This window comes from Montipora foliosa, chromosome 5 (assembly GCF_036669935.1).
Source record: "Montipora foliosa isolate CH-2021 chromosome 5, ASM3666993v2, whole genome shotgun sequence".
Taxonomy (NCBI): Eukaryota; Metazoa; Cnidaria; class Anthozoa; order Scleractinia; family Acroporidae; genus Montipora; species Montipora foliosa.
The window spans coordinates 23125787-23142627 of record NC_090873.1 but is presented as its reverse complement, the minus strand read 5'-3'; the positions used below and the strand labels follow the sequence as shown (position 1 = coordinate 23142627).

At 41.6% G+C, this 16841-nt stretch overlaps 6 protein-coding genes across 6 annotated transcripts; all 6 read right to left on the bottom strand.

Annotated features, from left to right (window-relative positions):
- Window positions 1–4124: 4124 nt before the first annotated feature.
- LOC138002476 (uncharacterized) lies at window positions 4125–4826 on the bottom strand. The gene has a single exon (XM_068848513.1). The coding sequence runs from the start codon at window positions 4824–4826 to the stop codon at window positions 4125–4127; it is 702 nt and encodes a 233-aa protein (XP_068704614.1).
- Window positions 4827–5112: 286 nt separating this feature from the next.
- On the bottom strand, window positions 5113–6072 carry LOC138002475 (uncharacterized). The gene has a single exon (XM_068848512.1). The coding sequence runs from the start codon at window positions 6070–6072 to the stop codon at window positions 5113–5115; it is 960 nt and encodes a 319-aa protein (XP_068704613.1).
- Window positions 6073–6252: 180 nt separating this feature from the next.
- LOC138002474 (uncharacterized) lies at window positions 6253–7233 on the bottom strand. The gene has a single exon (XM_068848510.1). It carries the CDS (start codon window positions 7231–7233, stop codon window positions 6253–6255), a length of 981 nt encoding a protein of 326 aa, XP_068704611.1.
- Window positions 7234–7668: 435 nt separating this feature from the next.
- Window positions 7669–8826, bottom strand: LOC138002473 (uncharacterized). The gene has a single exon (XM_068848509.1). The coding sequence runs from the start codon at window positions 8824–8826 to the stop codon at window positions 7669–7671; it is 1158 nt and encodes a 385-aa protein (XP_068704610.1).
- Window positions 8827–9022: 196 nt separating this feature from the next.
- On the bottom strand, window positions 9023–9700 carry LOC138002472 (fas-binding factor 1-like). Its single transcript, XM_068848508.1, has one exon. It carries the CDS (start codon window positions 9698–9700, stop codon window positions 9023–9025), a length of 678 nt encoding a protein of 225 aa, XP_068704609.1.
- A 5470-nt stretch (window positions 9701–15170) lies between these two features.
- LOC138002470 (QRFP-like peptide receptor) lies at window positions 15171–16211 on the bottom strand. Its single transcript, XM_068848507.1, has one exon. It carries the CDS (start codon window positions 16209–16211, stop codon window positions 15171–15173), a length of 1041 nt encoding a protein of 346 aa, XP_068704608.1.
- Window positions 16212–16841: the final 630 nt, after the last annotated feature.

The following is a 16841-nucleotide window of genomic DNA, read 5'->3' as shown; positions in this document are numbered from 1 at the left end:
TACACCGTCAGGAGACGTCCAGCCGAGAATTCCTGAGTCGGCTTAAGCTCCTCATGATCACCACAGTTTGCGACATCATTTCCAGGGTATCTCTTCTCCTCTCCAAATGGAGAGATCCTGGGAACGAGGTTACACAGTTAGAGGAGCAACCCATTCTCTAGAGTTGAAACCAATCCACGGATATGAATTTTATTTCCTTATTTTCTCTGCTACTACAACTCTTGGGACACAGTGTCCTAAATTAATAATAGTAAATTAAAAGCAAATTAGGAATTAACAATAATAATTAATAGAAGAGATCATACTGAGATGAACAACTAAAAGCAGCTTCCAGCAATCGTTGAGCAAGAACTTCAATTCGCAATCAACCAGCTTCCAATGGGTCTAGGGAGGACTCCAAAGTACTTCTTGAGCACATGGTGCACCAAACCCAAGAGACCATAATTATTGCCACTTGTAGCCACCACAGACCGGAAGAAAATCCTGTCAGGTCATCCCTTCCAACTGGCACCCTCCCAATGGGGTTGATACTTCAGTTCGCAGCGCAGTGCAGCACAAATCAAGTCGTAATGGGTTCGAGCCCTTTTGAAGCCTGGCCCCAGTTGTTGAAACGATGGATAGCGCTATCCGCTGGATAAATCACTATCCAGTGGATACCTAATATCGAATTCAATTGCTCTATCCATTGGAGAGTGATTTATCCAGTGGATAGCGTTATCCACCTTTTGAACAATTGGGGCCTGGATTTTTTCAAGCTTGCTGGGAATTGCTTAACTTCATCGTCCAACTGCGCTGATCTTTCCCACTTTTATTTCATGGAGTGTACTTGACAGCAAAAGAATGATTCACTCATTTCAAATAACGTTTTCACATTTACATGTAGTCAACTCTACATATTTGACTATCAACAAGGATTTTTACATATTGCTTGTAAACTAAGAATTAGAGTAAAACTATTAATTTTTACGATATTTCAAATACTGTATAAAATTAAAAAGCATTCAACCAATGTAAAAAAAATGTAAAATGCTCTGTTTATAGTGGAAGTGCACTTTTAAGTTCTTAAGTTCACAGGCAACCCCACTTTTAATAATTTGAAAAAAACAAAATAATTATGATGTATTGCTTTGTACTAATAATATGGCAATAAAGAAGCCTATTCATTCCTTGTAACAAAAAAATCTTCAAATCTTGATAGAATTTAGAATTTGTTGATTGGAACGATTGGAACAAACAACTGTCCCACACCAAGTAATAATTATGCTCTTTAAAATCCTGAGAATCTGCAAGGCTCTTCTGATATGAAGCCAGGTTCTGATTTTTTTTGCAACTGCTTACTTAAGTTGCTCTCTTGTATTAACTCTCTGGTATTATTGAAGTGATTGTACCAGTGTGAAACAAACTATTTAAAGTACATCTTTTTGCTGGTACCACGCTCATTAACTGCATTTGGCAAAGACCTTGATAATTTACTTTGTCAGGGTAATACCAAACGTTCTAATGTATATGACTGGTTATGTGCAAGTAAACTTACATTGAGCCAGGGTAAAACTATATGCATGATTTTTCCAGTCAAGACAAAAGTTAAACTTTTTCCTTCAAAGGGAGAGTATCACGGTAGTGCGCATGTACTAGCCATAGTGAATGTCAACATTTGTCAGCCAATTGGAAGCAACGTTACAACAATATTTATTAATGTGGGAAATTTGCACGTACATTTGATAAAAGGCAATAATTATTGTTTAATAGTCGAGAAATTTCTACACGTACGTGTAAATTTTCCACATGAATTATAACATCGCTTCCGATTGGCTCATAAATGATGACATTCGTTATGGCTAGAACATGGGCAATACTGTGATACTCCCTCTTTAACCTTAGCTGGTCAAGCTGAAGATTACTCCTTTAATGAAAAATACCTTGGTTTAGTCATCGATATTGTCATCTATCCTGGCATGATCACATAGAGTACATTAAAACTCCAACATACCGTTGGAAACAAAATTAATATTTTGACATAAGGAAATAAATTTTTGTCTAGGGAAACATTAATAAAGGCAGTAATAATAAATAATATTAGTTATAGTTAATATGTATTACTCTTTTTTCTAGTCTCATTTCACATATGTTTCTATGCTGTGGGGATATATACTTGTTATGATCCTATTTATGTTGTAAGACTTCAAAATAAGGTAAATGACAGACCAACACTTCTACGCTGTCTTTAGTACCGCTTCTCAGCAAATTTACATTCCCTTACTGGGATGAATATTTTGGTTTGTACTTTTGGAACCATCTGTCACTTTTTATCCACTCTAGGGCTCTAAACCCTCAAAATAACTAGTTTACTGTGCTCTCTTGAGACACACATACACCCTCTCTCTATCAAAATTCGTTTCTCCTATATATTCTACCTGTAATACATGTTAAAATATTGGGGATTGGTACTGGCAAAGATGGCGGCCACAAATCATTCAGTTCTGAGATACATCCTTTTTAGCATTAAAGTATAGGGTTATACCAAATTATCAAGGAAAGAAGATCTCACATTAACTGGATTTACTGGTGACCTGTATCTTGATAGAATGTAGCCCAATCAGAGGGAATATACCAGTAAGATTTTGACAGATCTGGACGAGATGCACGGACTTGAATGTTTAATCATTGATCCTACCCACATTTTTTCATACAAACTCAACAGAGACATTGATAGATGCTATTCTAACAAACAACCCAGACTTGTTCGAACAAAACGGTGTGGTTTTTCCAGAAAAATTAATAGCGATCCTGGTCTATGGCCTGATGAGAGAAGAGTCCACCAACACCAAAGCAAAATCATTACTTTTCGAAGTGCAAATACACTGGATGTGAAAAAGTTAAATGAAGACTTGAAACAGCTTCTTCGCACGTCTGTGAAATTTTTCGATGATATAAATGACAAAGATTTCATCTGCGAGACACTATTTCAAAAAACACTAGACAAGCATCTTCCAAAGAAGCAAATGAAAGTTAGATAAAAAAGATGTTCCTTTCATGACTCAGGAATGGAAAGAAGCTATCAAGAAAAAGAGAAAATATGCTAAGCTCTTTGGAAGGAACAGAACTGTGGAAAAGTTTGAACTGAAGAGGAAATGGAGAAATATAGCCACCTCAAGTTGATGCACGGACATCAGGCAGTACTGGTCACCAGTGTGATCTTCTTACTACTACAAAACTCCAGCGATAAAAATTCAAACACGCTTTATTCTGCATTCAACTGCCTATGACGGCGCGAACTCAACCCATGCGGTGAAAGCGAAAAGCGGTTAAGACTAGAAAACAAACAAATACATAAATTACTTAGTAAAATGAACTAATCGTAAACAGAAACTCGACGAAAAGATACACTTACATTTGTTACGAGCTGGTAACTGAATATTGACTGCTTGAAGCGAAGAAAGTAACACACCGCAGAAAGCGAATTTACAAGTTAGAACTACTCACAAGCGAAAATGACTGATCGAGAACCCTAGAAATGACTAAATTAACCCTTAAATACCTCTAGGAGAACGAATAAATTAAGCACTAAATTCCTGATTAAAAAGACTGACAACTGCATTCCTAAGAGAGGAATGCAACCCCGCTAATGAGCAGGCGTTTGGATCTAACACCGGCCCCTAAGTGTGAGACAGCTTAAGTCGAGTCACTTACATGAAACAGATCTAAACAGAAACTACGCGTGCCAGTCCATAGGAGCGTTAAGTACAGTTTTGCATTATACTAAGTGCACACTAAGAAACTTATCCCCGGCGGAAAATATTGAACTAGAAATTTAAAGCAACGTTTTCAATCTGGAAATTGAGTCTTAAAGTCAAACAACGTTCAAAATTGGCATCTTGGATCACTTCATTCTTCTCCTTCAACCAGAAGGCAGAGTTTATCAATAGGTCTTTCAAAAACACCTTATTTCATGCTCACTTTCGCACGGCGAGCAAATCCTCTCTTGTCGGGGAACACCTCAACGATTTTCCCTAAAGGCCACGAATTACGGTGTAAACTTTCATTTCGACTAAGACGATGTCTTCAACTGCCAGATTTCTCCTTGGACGAACCCATTTTTGACGAATCTGTAAAAGGGGAAGAAATTACTTGCACCATCTTCTCCAAAACACATCCGCGAGATACTGCACTTGCCTCCAACGGCGTCTTGAAAGTAGATCTTTGTGCTGGAATAGACCAGGAGGCAAGGGGGCTTCAGATTTTAGTAAAAGCAAATGATTAGGAGTCAAGGCCTCCAAGTCGCAGGGGTCGCTGGATACGGCCGAGATGGGTCGACTGTTAAGGATGCTCTCGACCTCGCACATTAGCGTGGGTAGACTTTCATCATCCGTTATTTGTTCCCTCAGTAAGGACCGAAGAATCTTCCTGATGGTTCGTATGCATCTTTCCCAGATTCCTCCAAAATCGGAACCGTAAGGGGGGCTGAAGGTCCACTTGATAGTTTTCTGCAAAAGAGAATTGTGGATTTTCTCTTGGTTCCACTCTGAAATAGCATCGCGGAGCTCTCGCTCACCACTTGTGAAATTGGTGCCATTGTCTGAATAGATTTCCTTTACTTGACCTCTTCTCGCAATAAATCTTCGAAGAGCCAACAGAAAGGAGTCTGTCTCGAGGCTGAAAGCAACTTCTATATTCACAGCGCGGATAGCTAAGCAGGTGAAATTTACACCGTATCTCTTAACGAGACTACGACCACGACGAACTTGGAAGGGACCAAAGAAATCTAAGCCAACTGACGTGAACGGTGGTCTGTCAGGTCGAACGCGATCTTCTGGCAAGTCAGCCATTTTCTGTCGACAAAGAGATGCTTGTGAACGTCGGCATATGACGCACTTTGCGAGAACACTCTTTACTGCTGAACTTCCCCGAGTTATCCAAAATCTCTCGCGGATGAGGGACAAAACATGCTTTCTTCCGGAATGGCCACACGCCTTGTGATAATGATCGATAATTAATCTTCTCACGCGATCATCTTTCGGGAGAATAATCTGATTCTTTGACTCTGAAGACAACGTAGAGTTGCAAGGTCTACCACCCACGCGCAACAGACTATTCACAAAGATTGGGTCGAGCTTAATTGTAAAGGCGACTACTCTTCTTAATCTGCTTCTTAGGATTTGCCGTTTCCTCCGGGAAGGATTGCCGTTGGACGTGCTTTAGAATTTCTCCCTCTGCCCGTTGGATTTCTTCAAGGGTGATAAGCATAAGACTGCCATTTCGTGGTTTGTCTCCTTTACTTGCCTTGAGGAGATTATTTCTGCAACGGAAAAGCCAGGCAACGACTTTCACCAGGAGAGACCATGAGGAACATCTGCTAGTGTACTGCAATAATGGACTTTTAGGGGTGCTCAGAGAAGACACGCCGGCTCGAACTTCTCTTTTCACTTCAGGATCATTATTTGCAATCTCGCCAAATAGCTGATCTTGCGCTGGCCACATGCTGTCATGCTTCCAAAGGGATGCCGGCCCCGTTAACCAAATACTTTGACGAAGGAAAATATCTGCCGTCAAACCACGCAAGGCGTCATCAGCAGGGTCATTATCGCCATTGACATGAAACCACTGATTAGGCTGGGACCCGTCACGAATAATCGCCACCCTATTGGCAACAAAGTTGTGGTACCGGTTTGTTTCATTCTTGACGTAGCGCAGAACTGCGGCACTGTCCGTCCAGATGACCGACCTTGCATTGACTGAGATCTCCAACTCTCTCTTCAATAATCTGTCTTGCTTAACAGCTGTCACCGCCGCAGACAATTCCAGACGAGGGATCGTTATCATCTTCAACGGAGTGACACGTGACTTCGCGCAGAGAAAAGAGCAATGGCCTTCATTGTGGGCATTGACAAGACGAAGATAACTAACTGACCCATAACCGATTTCAGATGCATCAGCAAAATGATGTAGCTGACTGGACGTAATGACACCAAAACCATCTGGCTTCAGGCAGCGTTCGACAGAGAATTTAGACAATTTGGGTAAATCTGCCAACCATCGTTCCCAAGAAACCTCGAACTTTGAAGGGGATCGCATCATCCCATCCTAGCTTCGCCCGGCATAAATCTTGAAGCAAGCGTTTGGCTGGCAACACGAACGGTGCAGCGAGATCAAGAAGATCATAAACTGAACTCGCAACCGAAAGGATACCTCTTCGTGTGAGTGGGCTATGTTTCAGGTCTATCTTGAACCCAAAATATCCGTTTCTATGCACCATCAAACTCCAAGGGCTCTTTCGAATGGTAGATTTTCTTTACTAAGGTCCAAGTTCTTTACTTCTTTGGCGCGCTCTGCTTCAGGGTTGGCATCAAGGACTCTGCGACTATTACTAACCCATTTGGTCAGATGAAATCCACCTCTTGACAGCAAACATTTCAAATCACTTGCATGTTGTAAAGCTTCTTCAGTTGATGGTAAAGATTTCAGGCAATCGTCTACATAAAAGTTCTTGTTAACCGAGCTTACAACTTCCCTTGGAAAGTGGTCGCTGTTGTCCTCTGCCGCCTTTCGCCGGGCAAAGTTGGAACATGCTGGAGATGAAGCTGCTCCCAACAAATGCACAACCATCTGATACTCTTCGAGATTTTCGTCCAGGTTACCCTCAGGCCACCACAGGAAACGGAGAAAGGTTCGGTTTTCTTCGGCTACTCTAACTTGGTAAAACATCGCTTCAATATCCGCCATGATTGCTATCCTTTCTTGGCAAAACCTCATCAATACACCGAACAACGTGTTCGTTAAGTCTGGACCCTTGAGCAATAGATCATTGCGCGACTTTCCCTGAAACTTCGCAGAACAGTCGAAAACGACTCGTATTTTACCAGGCTTGCGAGGATGGTAGATGCCGTGGTGCGGGATATACCACTTTACACAGTTTAACGCTTGCGTGTGCATGGGAACTTTACGGGCGTAGCCCTTCTCTAGAGTCTCAGCCATAAAGACCTTGTAGTCAGCATACAGGTTCTTGTTACCATGGAGCTTCCGCTTCAGCCATAGCGCTCGCTGTTCAGCTTGTACCCGATTGTTCGGCACCGCGACTTCACGATCTCTGAATGGCAAAGCCATCTCGTAACGACCTTCTTTCAGAACTGCCGTACTATTTAGCACCTTTAAGAAACGCAGCTCCTCTTGGGACATCTCAGGTTTATCATCTGCACTGGATTCGGGGAAGTCACCATTGTAGTAGTCCTTCAGCATCTGGTTGAGATCGTGGTCAGCCTTAGAAAAGAAACTGAATATGCGTGAGCGGTGACTACGACACCCTAAGGGACCATATACAACCCAACCTACAATTGTACGGGACGCGTAAGGGCCGCCATCTTGACAATGCCTCACTTCTAGAGGATCGAGGATCTGCGGGACGTCACTAGCTATTAGGGGACCGACTTCTGCTTCTACATCCGGCAAATACACTCCACTCAAATGTGGCCATTTGTCAACATCAACCTGGTTTGGGATATCCTCCTTTGATACGGGAATCTCGGGTCTTGTGTACAAGGGAGGCAATTTGACAAACACGTTCTCCTCCAGGTCGGAAATAGCCAGATCTTGCAGAACGAAACTGTCAATGAGGCTGTTCTTTCTGTCCAACGTTGTTAAAGAAATCAAAGTTCTTTGGCCATTTACTCCTAACTATCTCATTAGGGCTTCAGTACAAAACGTGGAAGAACTGCCGCTATCCAAGAAGGCGTAAGTGATTACAGGTGTCCCATTTCCTTTAGGCCATACTTTAATTGGAACAATGGCCATAGCTGTCCTCGAGGTGTCTGTCCCAACAAAGGGACTAATTCTTTCGCCTGTATTGACCATAGCACTTTGAACACGCAGAACCTCCTCGCGAGACGAAGTACGTGCTGTGGCATTGTTAGCTTCTGGGCAACGTGCAACAGAATTCGTGTGGAGAACTGTTGGATGTTTTCTTGTGCAATTGACAATTGCACACGTTTTCCGCTTCGGACAATTCCTTGCTATATGCTCAGTGGACAAACAACCGAAGCAAAGACGCTTAGAATTCATAAACTCGATTCGTTCCCCGTAGGGGCGACTCCTAAGAGATTTGCAGCTCTCTAGGGCGTGATGATCGTTGCAATAAAGGCAAGAGACTTCTTCTATTGTAGGTAAGTCTGAACTTGGCAATTCCCTGGTGGCAGGTGAGGTCAGGCAATTGTTAACATGCGAAGCAAAACTACGTCTTTCTTTCGTTTTCTCGTGGGATCCTTTATTCAAGAGATCTCGACGTGTATCAGGTCTAGGCCTAGAGTCTTCGACAATCTTCCCGAAGAGAGGGTTGGTCGCTACGCGAGCTTCGTGGTCGACAAACTCAGCGAGGTCATTAAACCGGATAGCCCTTTCTTGATCCTCCATGATTTCATCTACCAAGCGCCGCCATCTTACTCTTAAACTGAACGGCAACTTCAGAGATAACTTCTTAATGGTTTCGGGTTGTTCAAGCTTGGTTAGGTTCCTACTAATCTGCATGGCATTCTTGCACCTCATTAGGAAAATGGCAAATCGACTTAGGGCTTGGCCGTCCTCTACTTTCACATCAGGCAAATTCAGTGCCTTGGTTTCATATGCAGCTACAACGTGGTAATTATCACCAAACTTCTTCCTGATGAGTCGTTGAGCTTCTTGATAACCATTTTCAGGTGGGAGATAATGGCACGATCGCACGAGCTCTCTCACATCTCCACCAGTAAAGTGCTCAAGGTAATAGAGCCTTTCGCTACTGCTTGACGTCTTGGACACGATTATACTCTCAAACGCTCTTACGAAGGGTTCATATTCCATAGGGTCTCCGTTGAAGATAGGGACACGAGGCTAAGGGAGAGCACTTTTCTTCTGTTGTATTTCAAGCATCTCCACAATTTTATTTTGTTGCTGTTGCAGAGCGTTCTGTTGCTGATGGAGTCCTAACATTTCGTGAAAAGCCCTTTCGCTTGGCGAAGAAAACACTTCGGACGACTCTGAAACAGCCCTTTCGTTGTTAATAGGCAAGGGGGGATGGTGCCACTCTTCTTCTTAAGCGTTCTTCTTCCAGTTGAAGGTGAAACTTCTGTTTCTCTAGTAGCTGTCTCTTCTGAAGAACCGCCTCTTCCGCTTTTAACTCTGCTACGCGTGCAGATTCTTTAGCTCTGGCCACGGACAATGAAGATACATTACTTCCACGCGAACCACTGCGAGAAGAACGATGAGATTTTCTACTAGAAAGTCTGGAGGCTGAGGTTCTCGACACGATCTGACTTGCAGAGCCTTCTGGTTGCAACTGAGAGTCTAAACGCGCCACTTCCTCACTTCTTTTAATCCAACCTTGAACTTCATGGATAAAGTCATCCTTGCGAACAGACTCACGTTCGAAAGATTCATGGCACCTCAAAACGCTCGACTCGTCAGACAGGTACGACATATATACAACATGAGCTTCCTGGAAAGCAGCGAATGCAGCGACAAACTCTGACATTTTCTCTTTAACGCGAGAGGCGTTCCCTTCGCGGGACAGCAACACTTGAATTTCATTCCTTCTAATTGTAACTACCGAGAGATATCCAGATCTAGAATTCTTCAGCCGCCGAAGGTCTTCGAGTGAAATAACTTGATGTAGTGCCGAGCTAGCAGCGCCAAAGACAACATCACCACCACCAGGACCATCTTCTTTCGCCGCCATCAAATCTCGGCAAACTCAGGACAAATTCTTAACGATGTGATCTTCTTACGACTACAAAACTCCAGCGATAAAAATTCAAACACGCTTTATTCTTCATTCAACTGCCTATGACGGCGCGAACTCAACCCATGCGGTGAAAGCGAAAAGCGGTTAAGACTAGAAAACAAACAGATACAAAAATTACTTAGTAAAATGAACTAATCGTAAACAGAAACTCGACGAAAAGATACACTTACATTTGTTACGGGCTGGTAACTGAATATTGACTGCTTGAAGCGAAGAAAGTAACAAACTGCAGAAAGCGAAACTACAAGAACTACTCACAAGCGAAAATGACTGATCGAGAACCCTAGAAATGACTAAATTAACCCTTAAATACCTCTAAGAGAACGACCTAAAAGACTGACAACTGCATCCCTAAGAGAGGAATGCAACCCCGCTAATGAGCAGGCGTTTGGATCTAACATCATCATTTTTAATTTAATTTAGAGATGCATCTTGCTCTGTATTGCATTTTTTGCCATATCTTTAGAAGATTTTTAATTTTGCATCTGATATCAAAAGTCGCATGATGCCTGGACTACCTATAAAAGAAGAGCAGAAACGAAAGAATTCGTTTTAGATTATTTTGTTTTGTTTGGTTTTCTTTATTTGATTGCTCTTCGCCAAGGCTGAACAAAAAAAATCGTTAATTCATTGTTTAAGTAAGGCCAGTAAGAATAAATAACCCGGGAGCTCCGCTTTTAAGGCTTGGCTAACTCTATATATTAGACGAAAGAGCCAAGTGATCCTCGCACTTTGCTAGACAATTTACCCAAATGTCGCTTTATTCATAAGTCCTTCAATGAGTGGCGTCATAGTTCAGTTGGTAGAACATTGCACCGGCATCGCAAAGGTCATGAGTTTAAATCCCGTTGAAAAGACCTGAATTTTTCAGCTGTTTATAATTAGAAACAAAGTGCGAAGTCCACTAAAGTTATGCATTGCACACCCTCACCTTGCATCGTCAGCTTGGGTGAGCGCGCCTTCGATCAATTTAGCGGGAAACCAAAAGTGGCTTAAAGTGGCCAAGAGTTCTTATTTTTTATTCGATGCTGACTCACGAAATGAATCCGAGTTCTCCTTTGCAGGAGTCGAACCTACGATCTCGCGATTACTCTCCATGAAACAAAATTTTGCTCCTTTTTTGATCAATGCAACACATCTGGCCCCAGTTGTTCAAAAGATGGATATCGCTATCCACCGAATAAATCACTATCCATTGGATTGTGCAATTGGTTTCGCTATTTCTTATCCACTGGATAGTGATATCCATTGTTTGAACAACTGGGGCCAGCTGATGTGGTACAAAGATTACCTCCAACGAAAGTTCGGATTCACAGTAATTATAAGACATGGCTTGATGATACTCTGGTTTTGATCAATATTTTTAATATTGCTTAAAAAGTTACAGTGTCTTCATTAGGGGGACCCAAAGTTCCTAGGTGTTCCTATATGGTCCCAATTTAAAAAGAAGGTAGAGCGGTTTTCAAATGAGACCAAAGTAATTACTTTGGCCAATCAAAAAGGACGGAGAAAATCCAGTAAACCAATCCAAATTCGAAGTAATTACACGTAGCCGACACAAAGCGTGGGAAAGTGTGCACACGCGAGCCACGATTGGTTTTGGTGTCACTTCGGATTGGTTGAAAAAGTGGCGCGAGAAATTTGAACCAATGACTGAGTGAAGTAATCATAAACCAAAGTAATTCGCTAATTACTGTCGATACTCAATTGAAAATCGCTTTAACGTTGCATTCAGTTATACGTCCAAATTCAGCTTCTAGCTCCAAGGAAACGTTTTGTCAGCCTGGGCCGATGGAATAAACTTTCTGCCTGATTGCAGAAGTTTTGACAAACTTAAAGTTAACTAAACGGCTCAAATATCTTTCGTCTACAATATTAAATTGCCCACCAAAAGTAAACATGTTTTGCCATTCTTACCTCAAACTCTGCCGCGGGCATCTTTTATCTGCCGGGCAAGACGCGCAAAGTTATCAAAACTAGCAGTAATTTGGCCCACAAAATTTCCTTGAAACAGGAATGCAAAGCAGTTTGTGACGTAAAATCGAGAATAGACCTAGGCCTCTCACATCATGGTCGTTGGTCCAAATTACTGCTTGTTCTGCTAAGTTTACGTGGCTTGCACGGCACAGAAAAAGCGAAATTGTGGGTGACAATGGTGACATATGTTTGCTTTGTATGGGAGATTTATATTAGGAACAAAAAATATTTGAGTTTAGTTGCACTTCAAAAGCACATTTTGAGCCATCATGTTGCGAACCGGAAAAGTTTGAAAAGAAACCCCTCGTGAACTAATATACCCTTATCAATGTTAGCCTGCAAGCAGGCTGACTTGTTTGGGGCATCGAGCGAATAATTTGGAGGTGGAGCCGCCAGGGAGCGAGTATGGCCCCATTCATCTCGCCCGCTGGTAGCTCCGCCGCCAAATCACTCGTTCGATGTCCCAAACAAGTCAGCCTACTCACTGACTAGTTAATTTCAATGTCATTATCGTCTCCATAGAATACAATGCAATTCTTTCCCGTTGGCGAAAAGAAGAAGGAAGTCTTTCAATCATAGACTTTCAGTTCTTCCGTACCATCTCAAAAATTTCAAATACTAGAAATAGCTGATTAGAGAAATTGACCCTACTACGAATGCTTCCAAACTGCCCAGAGGTCGTTCTTCTCGGCCGGTGCCTCTGGGGTCTTATGTTCCATTCACACGCAACACCACCATTTCTACCCTGCGAACACAGACGTCAGGCAAACATTATCTGTGATGGCAGGTTACATCACCTCGGAGCTTACACAAAAGACTTCCTCAGCTTCCTCGCTTCCATCAATCAATTAATCAATCAATCACTTTATTAATATGTCAGGTAGATCTAGCTTACATATACGTAAACTCATTGGGGACACCTAACTCTTAGTGAATTAAAAGTTAAGAAGAAATATATTAATCTGATCCAAAATACTAATTATTAGTAATAAGCGTCAAAATTCGCTGTGTTTTAAACTAGTTCCCTAAAAATATCTTGACATGTCAGTGTCCCATAAACCCATGTTTCCTTCAAACCAAAGGTTGAAGACTAATCCCCTCCCAACCCACTATTTTCAATCCATGAATAAAAACCTAGATCCCATAATTCCCACTCAGCATTATTTTTTCTATCTCTAAGCGGACAACAAACGTTAACGCGAGTATTATTTACATTTATTATATGACTAGCTCCGTTAGCAGGCAAGATGAACCAAATCCCGCACTGTGATTGGCTACCCTAGCGGGCAAGATGGAGCTATCTTTCCCACTCGGGATTTCTCGCTTGCTCCCGCAAGATCAAAGATCATTTTTTGGTGTTTTAAGTCATATAATAAATCCTTTATTGACCGAGCTTGTTCTGTCAAGATGGCTGGATATTGGCCTCCTTCGTTTTTTGCGTGTTTATGGACCTCGACCATAAACACGCAAAAAAAGAAGTTGGCCAATATTCAGCCATCTTGACCTCACGCTTGGTCAATAACCCATATCTATAGACACCATAGCCTGCAAAGCAGGCGTATTTTTGTATTAGTAAGAACTATTGATCGACATCTTGGATAGCAAGACTAACAGAGGCCTGAAGCCAGGCAAAAAAATTGCACTCAGTGAGAGGAGGACAGTATGAAGGTCTCAATCCTCTACCGGCTGTGTGCTTTCAAAATGGCGGTCCATTACGAGCTTTAGACCATGAACAAGCGTCCGCCTGCCAAAAAACGCCTGCTCTGCAGAATATTGGCACTATCGTGCATACACCTTAAGTAACATCGTGGAGTTTAAAATATCCAGTATTTTTTGTTAGGCTCTTTGCTTAAGACACTATCGCTCTGAACTAAACCCAGCACTTGAAATTGTTGTCAAACGTACAATAAGGCAAGGACCATTGATGCAGCAGTCCAATGAAGAATAATTATATAATTAAAATGCGAGTTAGATAAAAAACGCCTTCTACTATTTTATAAAGTCTTAAGTTTTCCTTCCCCATTAATTGAAAGCTTCAAATGCCGGCCCACTTTAGTTTCACTGATTAAATATATTGGGGAAGGAATATTAATAATTTGTCACTATCATGATTTATGTTGAACGTTTTGACAGTCAAACTCAACTGAAGCCGGATTGAAACATAGAAAGTAGAAAGTTACATAAATTCATCACCGTTGATAAAGAAATCTCGGTGCCAGTGATGTTAGCCCACTAAATACAAACTAAAACCTTCTTTACTCAAACCGTCAAGGATGATTGAAATAATGATTATGTACACGTAAATTTGTACAATTTAATGACCTACCGTGATACGAAATTAATAATAACTTCTTACTAACCGAGCGCGAGGGCCGTACTGGGGAACATTGGCCCGAGGTCGTGGCAGTACGGACGGAGCGCAGCGAGGTCCGTACAAAAACGACCGAGGGCCAATATTCCCCAGTACGGCTCGAGCTAGCTCGGTTAGTAAGTAGTTTATTATATGGCTTTTTAATTACCTTTTGCTTTGTTCTTGCAAGCCCGTAATCGGCCCGTGGGCATTACTTAGCTCTTATTAACAGAGCAGGAGGTCTGTATGGGAGAATCTTGACCTCGGTCGTGTGTACAGACCTCACTGCGTTCGGTCTGTACTCACGACCTCGGTCAAGATTCTCCCATACAGACTGACTAAGCTCGGTTAATAAGATGTTTATTATATGGCAAACTAGAACAATTTAATTCGTTTAATGTAACTGGTTTGTACTAACTGACATTTTGCTTGCGAACGGCGATGAGTGGCGATGAGCTGAACTTAATTCTGTCAAAGTTTGCTCGCCATCCTCTCTTTTGTCATCATGCTGTTGGGCACTTCCATAAATAAATATTGGTAGAAGAAAATACTCAATATTTTTGCATTTTAGTTTGCATCTTTTCACCGCAAAACACTACCGGACTAGATGCCGGTCTAGATGGGAAAATCTAGACCGTGGTCAATATCGATTTCAGCAAATCAAATTCGTGAACTTGGTAGTTCCCAGTCCTTGTGAGACAGAACCATATAATAAGGGAGAATAATGCCCTACAATTCAGTCACAATTAGCCAATCAGAGCGGGCGTTATATCGGCTACAAACACAAGCCATATAATAAAAACTCATAAAAAAACAGAAAAAGAAAAGAAAATGCAAAAAGGTCTTAAATACCCAATAATAAACAAAATTATGTCTTTTTTCCTGTTTATCGGTTGGAAGATAAATTAGTTCTAGGTGCTTTACAATTGAAGTTCTTGTTTTGTGTGGGTCGGCAGGAAATATTGACCAATCTAAAAAATCCTTCGTATCTTTTTTGTTGAAGAGGCTGTCATGCATGATCATACCTTCAAATGAAACAAATTAACTTCGAATTCGCTGGTAAATACTTCGCAAGTCTTAAACATCTAATCCAGATTCAGGATTGTCGCGGTTGCGCACAACATGTACAGATGCGAATCTACTGGAGTGGACAGCAGGGTATTTGGTAAAAACTGCCTTGAAACCATTCCGGTAATTTGAGCTGCGGAACGCGTAAAGAACTGGATTTAAGCAGGAACTGCAGGTCAGCAAAAACTCAAACACACGTAAGAGAAGAGACAGAGTTTCCTGGTTAGAGATAAGTTTGCGGCGGTCTTCCAGCGCGATGTATAGAATAAAGGCGCCGTACGGAATAAAACAAACGTAAAACGCAACTGTTACGCTTATTAAGAGTTTAGCTAGCCGCTGTTTGGTACGATCATCTCCATTTCCCGACGGCGCCTCCGCACAGACAGTGTGGCCTAAAAACAACCCTCGGATGATCTGGAAATAACAGTACGCAAAAACGACAAACGGTACGAAACCCAAAAATACAACAGTACAAATAACATGAGTGCGAAGTAAAGAAGCGGCCTCCAAACTGAATGGACATATGCACCTTCCATATCGTTGACTGTACTTGTTTTCTGAAAAATCCGGAAAGCTTATTGAGATCGCTCCGATCCAAATAAAAAAGACAACGTATTTAACATGTTCAATGGTTAGTCGAAGTCCCGTCCTCAAGGGCTTCATCAGTGCGTGGTAGCGTTCTATGGCCAGAACGGAGAGTGTTAGGACAGAGCTGGCTATTGCCACACTTATGATAGCATTGCCTGTGAACATTTTGCAAATATAATCGCCAGTTTTTCCTGAAGGATGTATGGGGTAAAAAACAAAGCTGTAGGTTCTTGGGCACCAAAGTAGAATGACAATATCGCTGACAGCTAAGTTGACGAGAAGAATATTTGTGGTCGTGTGCATACTTTTTGTTTTGCGAACCACAGTTATAACGAGACAGTTTCCCGTGAACCCGACAATCAACAGCAACGAATACAGAACAGCAAAAACCACGTCTACTCGCTCGATCGTATACTTTTTAAAGTCTCGAAAACTGTTCAAATCCGTTTCGTTAACCGACATGATTTCCGTTTTGAGTCCGTGTAGAAACGTCGCGAAGAGATCAATTTTAAGTAAAAGGTTTCGTGTTTCGTTTTACTTTTTTTTGTAACTTTTTCGATTTTCCACTTTGAGATCCAGCGTCTAACCAGAACCAAACTGACGAGTTAATAACCGTCATACATCCTCTCTATACTCCTTCTCTTTCACAACTGACTTATGAAACTCAAATTGAGTGAATACTTGAATCCCATCTTTGCTTGCTAATGTCACGTGACCTAGTCATTTGGCCGACTTTTTTCTTCCCGTTCAATAAGAAGATTCACCTAAACGGTCAGAATACAAATTTTGTAGAACTCTGTGGGAGATCTTCATTAAACAGATTGATTGAGTTGGTAAATCTCGATGGTAATTATCAGGGAGACCTTGCTTGTAAGCTGCATTTTACAATCTCATTTGACTAAATTTTCATTTCTTCTCCTTAGTTCCTACTTTCGCCAATTTAAGTGACGGATGTCACAAAACATTTGAAATTGTCTCTTGTCAATTTTGACTTGGACTTTAAGACAGCAGTTTACAAAGAGGCACGTATTTAAATGAGTGTACGTCGAGTTACTACACTGGCTTCTCATTTACTAGGAATGGCTTGCATAA

Bases quoted from the DNA above. Each gene is read 5' to 3' on its own strand.
- LOC138002472 (XM_068848508.1), bottom strand. From the start codon at position 9,700: ATGGCGGCGAAAGAAGATGGTCCTGGTGGTGGTGATGTTGTCTTTGGC.
- LOC138002475 (XM_068848512.1), bottom strand. From the start codon at position 6,072: ATGCGATCCCCTTCAAAGTTCGAGGTTTCTTGGGAACGATGGTTGGCA.
- LOC138002474 (XM_068848510.1), bottom strand. From the start codon at position 7,233: ATGCTGAAGGACTACTACAATGGTGACTTCCCCGAATCCAGTGCAGAT.
- LOC138002470 (XM_068848507.1), bottom strand. From the start codon at position 16,211: ATGTCGGTTAACGAAACGGATTTGAACAGTTTTCGAGACTTTAAAAAG.
- LOC138002476 (XM_068848513.1), bottom strand. From the start codon at position 4,826: ATGGCTGACTTGCCAGAAGATCGCGTTCGACCTGACAGACCACCGTTC.
- LOC138002473 (XM_068848509.1), bottom strand. From the start codon at position 8,826: ATGGAATATGAACCCTTCGTAAGAGCGTTTGAGAGTATAATCGTGTCC.